Source organism: Fusarium tjaetaba, assembly GCF_013396195.1.
Source record: "Fusarium tjaetaba strain NRRL 66243 chromosome Unknown NRRL66243_c0000200, whole genome shotgun sequence".
Lineage (NCBI taxonomy): Eukaryota > Fungi > Ascomycota > Sordariomycetes > Hypocreales > Nectriaceae > Fusarium > Fusarium tjaetaba.
In genome coordinates, this window is record NW_023501396.1 from 86,091 (window position 1) to 98,209 (window position 12,119).

Here is a 12,119-nt window from a genome sequence, read left to right on the forward strand (position 1 = left end):
GCAGGAAGCTTGCATACTTTTTAAGCTCTCTACCTGACCCAACGCCATACCAAACCACTGTTGTTACATTCATGCTATTACAAGATTAAGACTGGCTAAGGGGTTGGCCGTCTTTAGCCTTCTGAGCACCATACTTCTCCAATCGGATTGACTGAATAGCAATGAAGCCCGTGCTGTCCATGGGAGAAAAGGTGTCAAGACTGTCCATTGACGCATCCTCCTGGGAGTAGAGGCTGCTGGTCTCGCTGGATCGGCCAAGGACGTAAACATTGCCCTTGTACGCACGGAGGCGGACCTGGCCGTTGACACCCTTTTGAGCAGAAACGATTGCCTCATCGAGCCACTCACGCTCAGGGGAGAAATACATGCCATTGTAAAGGCACTGGGACCACTCGATAGTCACAAATTGATCTCGAAGCTTGCGGACCTTGGAGTCAAGGACAAGACCCTCGAGATCGACGTGAGCAAGGCGGGCGATGGTGAGACCAGGGGTGTCGTAGCAACCTCGGCTCTTGAGTCCAATCCATCGGTTCTCGACACTGTTTAACTGTAAGCATAGTGCTATGCCACGAATGAATTGTGAAAGTGGACATACATGTCAATTCGGCCAACGCCGTGGTCGTGACCAATCTTGTTGAGCAGCTTGAACAACTCTACCGAGTCGGTAGCCTCCTGGTCAGGTGTAGCAACCTTCACAGGGAGACCCTTCTCGAAGTACACGGTGAAGTCGAGAGGCTTGTCAGGGGCCTCAAGAGGATCGACAGTCTGAGTCCAAAGGTCTTTAGGAGGAGTATGATCAGGGTCTTCGAGAATACCGGCCTCGTACGAGCAATGGACGAGGTTCTCGTCCTGGCTCCAAGGAGCCTTGGGGGTCGATGAAACGGGGATGTTGTTCTCGGCAGCGAACTTGAGAAGATCTTGTCGACCTTGGAACTTTTCACAGAATTCGGGGAGTCGCCAGGGGGCGATGACCTTGATGGAAGGGTTGCAAGCCTTGAAGGCGAGCTCGAAGCGAACTTGACTAAGGGGTTCTGTCAGTGATCTATGAAATGGTTTTTTTCGTGATGGAAAGTGCCATACTCGTTCTGCGGCATGTTAACAGGTGGTTCTCAAAGTATGAGGGTTTTACTTACGCCTTTGCCTGTGCAGCCATGGCTCAGAAGATTGCAGTTGTACTTCTCAGCAACGCGGACCTGGGCGCGAGCGATTACAGGTCGGGCCAGAGCAGTTCCAAGGAGGTATCGGTCCTCATAGATGGCATTGCACTGGATTGCTCGGAAAACGATCTGCTCGACGAATTCCTTCTGAAGGTTTTCAATGATCATGCGCTCCGCGCCGAGAGCGAGGGCCTTCTTTTCGACAGCATCGAAGTCCTCGACCTGACCAACATCCGCGAGGAAGCACTAAAGCAGGTATGTCAGATTGAACCTGTAGAAGCAACTGGAGGAGGTTCACATACCACAACCTCATAGCCCTCGAGAATGAGCCATTTCAAAATAGTAGAGGTATCGAGACCTTGACCAAATGTCAGCAATCAATCTCACATTCGATCACTCCAGGTGCAGTTTGGAGAAGGAGTCAGAAGTGTGTACCTCCAGAATAGGCACTGCAATCAAGAGTTAGCGGATGTTTTTGTATCAGAAGCCTGCCATCAACGGCATATGGACTTACAGACAGACACGGCCTTTGGACATTGTGAAGTTGTTTTGTTGTGAGGTTTGCTGTTATTTGGCTTGGATGACGAGAAATGGTGATGTTGAGCAGCCAGCTTCGGTGTGTGCAAGTGTTTTGAGTTTGAACAAATGGGCAGAGGCGAATGGAATTTGTTATATACTACAATTTTGGCTCACTTCGAAATACTGTCATCCCGTACAAAAAGCAAAATCCCAACTCAGGCATGCACCCAGCCGTGCCTATCACAAAAACAGTGATTCACTTGCAAGACTTCGGCCTCCGACTCCGGACTCGACCAACTATCTACAAAAACGACCTCAGTTTTAACCTAGATTTCATTTACAGGCTTGGCAATTCCTTGATAGGAAGAGAGTCATAGCAATTTGTTAGGGGCGGGGGGGAACCACCATGAATGGTTCCATTCTGAGCTGCCTAGGCTGCGAATTCGGCTGGCCGAAGCAATTGTTGTTGACTCAATGTCAAAAATTTCCATGAATGGATCTAAGCACGGCCCTGGCAACTCGGTCTAAGTTGATAGGATGGACCCATGATGACGGGTAGCAGCGGTGATCCTCTTTTCAACGAGGCCGGGCTCATTGGAAAATGCCTAGAAATACTCCGTATATGCAACTCTAATGCACTCAGCCTTGGAGTTTCAGTAATGACCGGAGATTCTTCATTTTGGGCGACGCATACTACAAATAGCGTCGCACGAAGCTTTCAGTCAAATCCACCCTCGAGACACCGTCAATTCTTCGAGTCCATCCTAGTCTATCAAAGAAATCGGACTAGAGTACGAGACTCAGTAATCTAATACATGCCTCCTTATGTACCTTAGAAACTAGCGGTGATGATCGTTAGAGGCTTAGAGGTGGACTTAGCGGCGAGGCTGCCCCAGATCACTATATCTTCCCAGCGCGATGGTGATGGTGTGAGCCGATATTCATCTTGATTGGCCAGAGACAGTGGATAACGTCACTTTCAGGGACCACCTCTAACAGCCTCGGGGTCTTATTCTACCACGAGTTTGAGATCATATGAACTATGAAACCATCTTCATACCTCACCTAACTAGACTTCTGGTTTCTCAACGCCATCCCCTTTTGTCACACCGTTTGCTTCCTATTGTGATTCTGTCACATCCCTATATACTCGGGGTTTGATAAAGCTTAATACCGTTTGCCACTCCTCACCGTTGTACGTAGTCGCTGTCTGCCTTGCTTATACTCCGAGACCACTTCCTTAAAGTCAGTATCATTACTAATGAATAATAGATTATAGTTGTCTCCTTCTCTTGTCCGGACTTACACCTTTCAAACCCTTATCCTTTCGTCGACACAATAATGCACATATAAACCATCCCAACTCTACCACGATGGACTATTCAAGACTACGAGCCGCTGCTCTCCGAGATGGCGAAGACGAGGAAGCCGTTACCGTCGATACTCGAGCTCTTATCGACAAAGTTCTTGCGCGATACTCGGGTGAATGGACAACATTGCGAGAACTGATTCAGAATGCTGCGGATGCCCAGGCAAAGACAGTCAGCGTCAAATGGGAAACTCTCCCGTCAACACAGGTGCCACTACCGAATACCACGAGCCGATCCGAGATACTGAAACACACCTTGTCAAACCATACACTACGCCGATTAGTCGTGCAGAACGATGGACAACCCTTCACAAAAACAGACTGGGGAAGGCTAAAGCGTATTGCCGAGGGCAACCCCGATGAAACGAAGATCGGTGCCTTCGGTGTCGGTTTCTACAGTGTTTTCGCTGATTGCGAAGAGCCGTTCGTCAGCTCCGGCAATGAGGCCATGGCATTCTACTGGAAAGGAAATGCACTTTTCACAAAGAAGTCTCAAATTCCAGCAGATCAAGCTACCCATCATACAACCTTCGTCCTCGACTACAGGAATACAACCACACCCTTACCGAACTTGCTGTCTGTTAGCCAGTTCCTTGCGACGAGTTTGACCTTTGTTGCACTCGAGCACATTGAGTTCTGGATTGACGACTACCAGATTCTGTCTCTGAAGAAAAAGTCATCTCCGAGTGTTGAACTCCCTCTTCCTCGCGACCTCGAGGCGAGGACAAAGGATGGCCTAATGAAGGTTACTAGCGTTGACCGCACAAGCACGCAGATTGATGCGTCCTACATGGCCGCCATAGGATGGAAACCACAAGCTGCGGCATCCACCACAAAGAATGAGTCCTACGGTGCCCCTGAAACTCCTTCCTTGAGATCCTTCTTTGCCCGTCTTACGTCAAGTGCGTCACAGGCAGGAATTAGGACAAAAGCACAGCATGAGGAGAATGCTGCGCAAGTGACGATATCCGAGGATGTGACTAAGCTTTCTTCCTCCACAATCTTCCTTCGGGCGACTTCTGCAAGCATCCGTACAAGCGTAGCCTCGTCCTTTGCTTCCGAACTCGAAAGGGCGACGAAGAAACCCCCGCCAAAGACAACCAAGATCGCCATCCTAACTTCGTCTTATGATGAGACTCAAGCTTCACAAGAGGCCGCAACATCGGGGGCGCTTGGCAAAGCTACAGATGTCTTTGCATCTGTGCTTCCCAATAAAAAGCCGGGCGGTCGCATCTTTATTGGCTTTCCCACCATGCAGACTACTGGAGCTGGACTCCATATCTCAGCACCTTCAGTAATTCCCACGGTAGAGAGAGAGGCTATCGACTTGAACGCTCGTTGGGTCAGGACATGGAACCTTGAAATTCTTCGTGCTGCTGGTATCATTACTCGGCTTGCTTTTGCCAACGAGATGAGCGACCTGAGTAGCCGAATCAAACAGGTGATGGCAAAAGAGACCAAATTCTCTCCCGCGGTTATCGCCAAGTTCATGCCAGAAGCTCTTCACATTCACAAGACCTTCACATTTGAGGACTCAACTCCCAGCGGTCAAGTTGGTCAGATTATTGAGGAAGCTTTTTGGATGTGCTTTAAGAAGGCCTCAATCGAGACCTACTCAACACGAGGCGTGTTGCAAACAGTCGATGTGCGCATTGCTTCTGATGAGATGAGTAAATTCGTCAACAGCATCCCCGTTGTACCAGAGGAGATGAAGGGTGTTCCATTTGTGAAAAAGCTCATAGATTTCGGTCTCATTTCACACATCACGGTCACAGATGTGAAGAAGGAGCTGGAGACAAAGGCTATGAACAAAGTTCAATTGATGAACTTTATCAGTTGGGCGGGCAAGAAGAGCTTGAGTGGTGAGCTCGATCCTGGCAGTCGATCTGCTTTGCTAGAAGTAGCTGTTGGCACGATGAGTGATGATGGGGAACAAGGCGAGATCATTGCCCTCGGTAGCATTCGGAATCACCTCATCGCGAACAGAATTCCTGCCAACTTGCCCATTCCTCCTACAACAATCCCCCATGCGCTTACTGCCAACTCTCAGCAGGCTGAATTGCGTGCTTTAGGATGGGAGCCGCTAGAAATTCTCCCATGGTTGAGATTCCTTCTGGACACAAATTCTTCTAGACCCGAGGAACAGAACTTGACTCAATCATCCAAGTTTGCCATTCAGATTTTGACTGTCCTTGCGAAGAACTTTGAGAACTCAAGCCCGAACGCAAGAACTACCATTGTTTCTCTTCTTCAAGCAAACACGGTTGTACCTACGAAGCAGGGTATGAGAAAGCCTACGGAGTCCTTCTTCCCGATTGTCAAGCTTTTTGACGATCTTCCCGTCATTCAAGGTTGCGAGAAGATCAAGGAGAAATTTCTTGTCACTATTGGCGTCCGAAAAACTGTAGATCTCGAGACCATCTTTACCAGGTTGTTGAATGTGTCTGGTGAAGGTCATCAGAAATGGAGTCACATGGAACTCATCAAATATTTAGCATCTGTCCGCGAGGATATTCCGGGTGAAGATCTGAGCAAGCTAAAGCAGACACGCTTTTGCCCAGCCGAAGCTGGTCCAAAGGGCATGGAGTCCACTAAGGGAACGACAACGCTCTACAAGGTTTCGGAGCTATTCGAGCCTAAGGACTCTTTGCGTGCATTGCGATTACCTATCCTCCAGTGGCCAGGGCCTCCTGGTAGCTATCGACCTGGAAGCCCAGAAGCTCGATTCATAAATTCTCTTGGATTACGGCCTTACCCATCTGTCCCTGAACTCGTTGAGCTGATGTCTGGCAACGATGAAAGCCTTCGGGTTTCGTCTATGACATATTTCCTCGCCAACCACCAGATCAATGGGTACGGGTCTTTCCAGCTCGGTGGCAGTCCTAAGGCATTCATGCCTCTTCAGGGTAGTACCCGTCTTGTACCGCCTTCGCAGTGCTTTTACAATCCGCGGGCGTCTATCCTTGGGTTTAACATTTTGAGGAGAGACCTACACGACCATGCCATTGTAAGTTTGACCTAAAACTTGACAGACTCAGCTAATATCTATAGAAATTCGGTGTTGCACGAGATCCGCCAATGGTGGACTGTGTGAACCGCCTCTTGGCATCGCGTCCTCAAGATCATCAGAACGCTGTGGCACTTTTCAGCTATTTCGCCTCTCGAATCACAGAACTCGGCGAGAATACCCTGGTCAAACTACGTAACGCCTCGATAGTTCCTATCACAAGGACTACTCGATCGTCTGAGAAATCAACATCTTCCATCACTCATGCCAGTCCTTCACGGGTGTACCTTGGGGCTTCGACTACATATGGAGACATCTTCGACTTTGTCGACTTTGGCCCTGAGGCCAATGCATTCTTGTTCCAATGTGGTGCCAAAAGCGAGCCAACCAAGTTGGAGGTTGCACAAATGGCATGCAGTGAGCCAGCTCGTCTCCTCGGTGTTTTGCAGAGTTCGGAGAAGTACCTGGATCTTCTTAAATCCTTGGCAGAAGCATCCTCAACACTCCACCGAGACAAAGAATTGTGGAGGAAAATGCGTGCAGCACCCTTCCTTCTTGCATACAAAGAACTCGCGCCTCCTAAGGGGAAGTCAGACGACTTAGAGGAAGAGGATGAACCTATCCGACAATACCAGCTTGCCTCTGCTAGTCAAATAGTGATCCTGGATGATATCATCAGCTACAGATTGTTCAAGGATCACCTTATTTGTGCGCCGGAAGAGGACGCGCTTGAAGAATTCTATCTAGCACTTGGTGCTCAGAAATTGAGCAGCATTGTGCAGGAGGAGGTCAGAATTGGGCCCCACAGTGATAAACAAAAGGCTGCACTCAGTCTTCGCAAGCATGTTGTCGAGAGATCAAAGATCTTTCTCTTTGAATACACAAACTACCGACGAGATGCTATTAAGCATGACGTAAAATGGCTGGACAAGAACCTTACTGTTCACATTGTTCGCTCAGTGGCTTTGAGAAGGACTCTCAGGGGTCAGCATCAAACTCACACGGAAAAGCGATCGGCAGCGAGTGAAAAGGTCAGCAACGGCTGGGTTCTTTATGTTTCTGATGAGTCGAAGCCCGACATGTACCAGATCGGTCAAGCCATCTGCCAAATGCTGCTAAAACGCCCGAATCAGCAGGCTTACCTATTCTTTGAGCCTTTCCTCACACTTGATCTTTACGGTTTGAGAAATCGCGGTTACAATGTCGATCGTATCCTTCGGGCCAAGGCTGCCGAGGCCAGGATTGCTGAAGAAGAGAGACGAAAGGCACTGGAAGAGGAGCAGCGCCAGATCAAAGAGAGAGAAGAGCAATGGGGGGCTGAGGCAAAAGCGGCGGAGGCTGCACGCGAAGCTACCAGGATCCCAGAACCTCTTGGTCCTGCAATGCCAGGTTCCTGGGACTCACCCGAGGAAACAAAGCGCTCTCCTGAACAACAGGCTAGGAAGAGCAGGGGATTGTTCGCAAACATCGGTCGTCGACTTGGATTCGACTCTGACCAGCATGAAGACGAGTCTCACAAAGAGTTGGACAAGTTCTTGGATAGACCTAAGGAGATTGAGGCACCTGGCGAAAACTCTTCCAACACCGGCAAGAAGCCGCAACAGGATGAGGGCAGAGTCACAAGCCCTGCACTTGTGCAGCAAAATTTGCTCAATGCCATCAAATCGACCCGGGCTTACGGATCTGATAGTGTCTTTTCAGAGCCCAAGGTCAACGAGGTCAAAGAGCAGGCCACTTACTGTGACAAGACGCCAGCAAATAACATCACTTTCATCGCAGAGACTTCAAATGGTATGAAGATATTCTTCGCCAAGGATATCAAAGACCCAGGGAGTTTCTTGTCGAAACATTTGAACAATCTCAATGTCTTCTCCAGTATGTTGATTGAGGTGGGCAATACCTACTCTATGTCGCCCAAAGTTCTGCACATCTTTTATGACGAGGCTGGCGGCACTATTGCTTTCAACACCGGAGGCAGTATCTTCTGTAACTTCAGGTTCTTCTTACAGTTGCACGCCGCGCAAATCGCAGGAGGAAGCGGGCAAGCCAAGGCAGAGGCTGCTACCTGGTGGTGGGTGGTTCTGGCACACGAACTTGCACACAATCTCGTGTCGCTTCACAATGCTGATCACAGCTACTATACGTAAGTTTACCCCATGCTGTCCAATAGTATCATGCTAACGATGCTAGCGAATCTTTTATTCAGCAGTATTTCCCCAAAATCGTGGCCAGAGCGGTCCAATGGACTGCAAATGCTGGGTCTCGCAGCGAAACACCCTCGATTGCACCACCTCCGTCTGGTGCACCACCACCTTACCCGGGTCAATTGGGGCGAAGCTTGCTAGACTGATGATTGTTTTATCATGGCATAGCGGGGAGTTTTGAGACGTTTGGCTTCTTGGGATATCGCCTCTCTGGTTGTTCTGATGGTTATGGCCGTAATTAGACACTAGACTTTATGTAGATTTTAGATTCTTCCAGTATTATATACAGGGTCTATTACACACACCTCATGATTTCTGTTTCACGATATTGGTGCAACTTATGGAGATTCGCGATGAGATGATCTTGCTATCATGTAGTTTGCGAGTCAAATCCATCGACTTTAGTTCTATGGACACGTTCTATCCACGTTGATACTCGCAGTCTAAATAGTGACCGAGAGAAATTTAGCAATGCTTTGGCGCGAGACTTTTTCTATTATTCATAAATTGCGAGAAACCCGTTCAATACCCAGATACATATAAGAGATACGTCAGGTACAGGGTAGTTGTGATGAGGTTTCACGTGATCATAATCGTGACCAATCAATTCGACTCCAATTGCAGTGAGCTTGGGATGGATCTTGAAGATCACGACCTCACCTTTCAGTAACGAACGCTCCCACTCGCATTCCGAGCGAACTTCTCCTCCACGAAACCTCTCCACTCTCGAATCTCGAGTACTCGACGGTCAATTGCCCATCATGGTCCACCGCATCGCCTTCTGGAGCCTTTTCGGTACGTCACATACCTGAGCCAATTCGGCCGCCCATAGCACCCGAGCATACGACATGAGCAATTGGAGACGAGACACATGCGACGGGCAGAGAGATTTGGATACTAACAGCAGAAAAAAGGCCTCGGCGCTCGATTCTGGCAAATGGGTATCGAGATGCGCCCATTCTTCAACAAGTCCTCCCTCTGGGTGTACCCCGTCTATGCAGCCGGCGGCGCCAGCTTCGGATACTGGCTGCAGGGCGTTGACGACAGCCAAACATCTACTCTACAAGAACGAAAGGCTCTGCTGCTCGAGAAGCGAGCGCGCAAGGCGGAGCGGGATGCTAAGGCGGAGGCTTAGAGGGGAATGAACAGGAATGGAAACTTAAGATATCGGGAAACGAAGACCTCTTCGGCTTGTGACAAGATGATTGGAGAGGCAATATTATTGTACATTGTGATATTGGGAGGTTGAGCGTCGAAATGGGACGTTTGATTCGAATATAATACGCCAAAGCTCTGAACGGTGTGATGATGTGATGTGCAGAACACCAAACGCCTATTGCTTCACGGAACTCGATCTCAATCACTAGATCGAACTCATGCCATGCTATACCACACGCAATGAGTAAAAAACTTATTGTCATTGCCTCATAGAGCTGCCTCTAATCCCAGCACCAACCCAAGACCGAGTTATCAAGAATGACAATTCAAGACGCCGCGTCATCTATCACCCCCGATAAACTTTTCCACGCTCCTTTGACCCAATCCAAGCCTGATTACAACTCCTCTAATTTTCTAAGAATCGCAGGCACAGACGTGGCAGAGGAATTACCTAGCTCCGTCACAACTACCGAAATATACGTATCGCGGGTAGTGTCAAAGAGCAAGCGGAAGCCGACATCGGTGGATCGCTCGGGGTCGATTTCGTTGTATGTGAGAGAGTCGATGGATACACGCTCTGTGAAATTGACCGTCTCGCAGAGCGCCACAACGCGGACGTTCATATCAGAAGCTGCCGTGGCGATATCGCATGAGCCAGCGCGAGCGTACATAGCACCGTTGCTAAAGATGGCTTCGGCTGCGAGGAAAACCTTAGTTGCCTCATAGAGATGTGTTTGCAGAGCCCCAAAATCGGAGGCATAGGTGACTTGGATGCCAGCGGCGGAGAGCCTTTTGGCGTGATCGATGCCGACGCGCTCATAAGGATCATCGACAAGAATCACGCGGAAGTCAATTTTTTTCTTGCGAGCCTGAAGAAGAGTGCGCTCGACGAGGTGATGATGAGCGTATGTGAGTACAACCTCGCCATCGCAAATCATGTTGGCAGCAGTCTCAACAATCACGTAGTCTGCGAGAGTGATACGCTCCCGAATGTAGTTGCCAATAGACTCCTTGAGGAGCTTCTTCACGTCGTTGTCGTGAAGATCGACATCCACTTTGCTGATCTGGAGCTTCAGCCACCGGATGGCGTTGCCCATTGAGAAGCACATGGGGCGGCATGCTGTGAGGTACTCAATCTGGGGGTTGAGAACGTGAGGTGTGAAATGGCGGGAGAAAGTGAAGCCGGGAGGAGTTGTGTAAGAGTCGATAACCTGGGGCTGTTAGATCAATAGTATATCATATGGGCAGAATCTCTTACTTTTTGGAAAGCATACAGCGTCGCCTCTAGTCGTGTGATACTATCACTGATAACGAACGCGCTCATGTGCTCACCGAGAACCAAGACCGCAGGATGGACGTCCTTGTCGGCATTTGTCATTTCTATCCGCCTAGCCATGGAGAGGTGGCTAAAGCAGTCTGGTATCGAAGGCTTGTCGTCCTTAACTACAGCCGTCGCTGCCGCTGGTCGAATAGGGAGTTTTGCACCGCCATGTTGCTGGTGCTGATGTTGTCCGTCCTGCTTAGGCTTTGCTTTACCTCCCTTCCCATCACCGGACGCCTGTTGACCGCCTTGCGACGGGCCCTGTGAAGCCTGGGTAGCCTTGGCTTGTGCTCTTCTGGCAGCCTTTTCCTCCTTGGCCTTCTTCTTCAATTCAGCGCCGGATAACTTCTTCTCGCCAGTGGGCGCTGTTTGTTGCTGTTCTTTGGGCTTCTGAGGCTGGGCCTGCTCCTTCTTTTCCGTCTTCACATCGTTCTTCTCTGTGGTCTGCGGCGCAGGGGCCGATCCCTCGGCTTCTGTGGACATTGGAACCGGTTCGAGCGATCGTTTGTGATGATATCGAGAATGTGGTTATGCGAAGGCGGGGCACTCCCAGACTTTCAGAGATCAAGACCAGAGTGTGCGCTGCGGTAAAACTGGCGTAAAAGAGTCGGTATGGGATTCTCTATGCGATACTCGTGTGATTCGCTGGAAAATACTCGTTATTTTGTAGAAAATGGTACAGTAAAGGTACTGTTTGCAGCGAGGCACACTCAAATGAAGGCTTTGAGTCATTCGAAAATAATGATTTGGACCGGCATTTGGATGGGGAAATCCAATCAGTGATCGAATGCCCCGCGCTAGCCAAACCTCAAGAAGGCGTGGGTGTGGCAGTGGGAAGGAAGTTCAGCAGAGCCTCTAGATTACTACGTGGAATGTCACTCACTACCTTTATGATAGACAACGAAGCTATTATTCGATATCCCTATGTGTTCGTCGGTTCCATGTCGTTTCTTTCGCGAAAACCAGATCTATTCAAGCCCAACAAGTCACATCGCGTCGCATTTTGACATCACGATGCGCCGAAGGGAAATGTCAAGCATCAAAAAGTGCAATACCACGTTTACCGGTCCCAGAAGAAGTGGTTGTGAGGTTGGCTAAGAGGTTTATTTGGCATGCAGGCATCGTCACATTTGCTTTGGGCATATCAGTTTCACAGTTGACCCAACATCAAGTTAAGCTTCAGGAGAAGCTGCTTGGGGGGCAATCATTCAGTCACGCACGCATGAGTTTCCTTCTTCACGGCAGTTCATCAAGAACTGGTCGCAATGAAAGAAAATGAAAGTTCCAAAAATTCCCTTGCCAGGCGAACCCAACAAGGAGCGGTCAGTGTATAGTTTTCAACTAGCAAAATTCCTCTCTCAGCTTATCGCTTCACGGAGAAGGA

The 12,119-nt window shown here is 49.2% G+C and overlaps 3 protein-coding genes across 3 annotated transcripts; 1 reads left to right on the plus strand and 2 right to left on the minus strand.

Moving 5' to 3' along the window:
- Positions 1-85: 85 nt before the first annotated feature.
- FTJAE_9038 (Argininosuccinate synthase) lies at positions 86-1,694 on the minus strand (the record flags this gene model as incomplete). The annotated part of the gene is made up of 6 exons (XM_037355918.1): positions 86-539; positions 596-1,085; positions 1,130-1,403; positions 1,460-1,515; positions 1,593-1,606; positions 1,672-1,694. 6 exons carry the CDS (start codon positions 1,692-1,694, stop codon positions 86-88), a joined length of 1,311 nt encoding a protein of 436 aa, XP_037203923.1.
- Positions 1,695-3,049: 1,355 nt separating this feature from the next.
- FTJAE_9039 (NUO-14 NADH2 dehydrogenase (ubiquinone) 14K chain) lies at positions 3,050-9,391 on the plus strand (the record flags this gene model as incomplete). The annotated part of the gene is made up of 5 exons (XM_037355919.1): positions 3,050-6,052; positions 6,097-8,195; positions 8,243-8,373; positions 8,881-9,051; positions 9,171-9,391. 5 exons carry the CDS (start codon positions 3,050-3,052, stop codon positions 9,389-9,391), a joined length of 5,625 nt encoding a protein of 1,874 aa, XP_037203924.1.
- A 418-nt stretch (positions 9,392-9,809) lies between these two features.
- Positions 9,810-11,218, minus strand: FTJAE_9040 (translation initiation factor eIF-2B subunit delta; the record flags this gene model as incomplete). Its single annotated transcript, XM_037355921.1, has 2 exons — positions 9,810-10,631; positions 10,673-11,218. The coding sequence occupies 2 exons, from the start codon at positions 11,216-11,218 to the stop codon at positions 9,810-9,812; spliced, it is 1,368 nt and encodes a 455-aa protein (XP_037203925.1).
- Between the last annotated feature and the right edge of the window lie 901 nt (positions 11,219-12,119).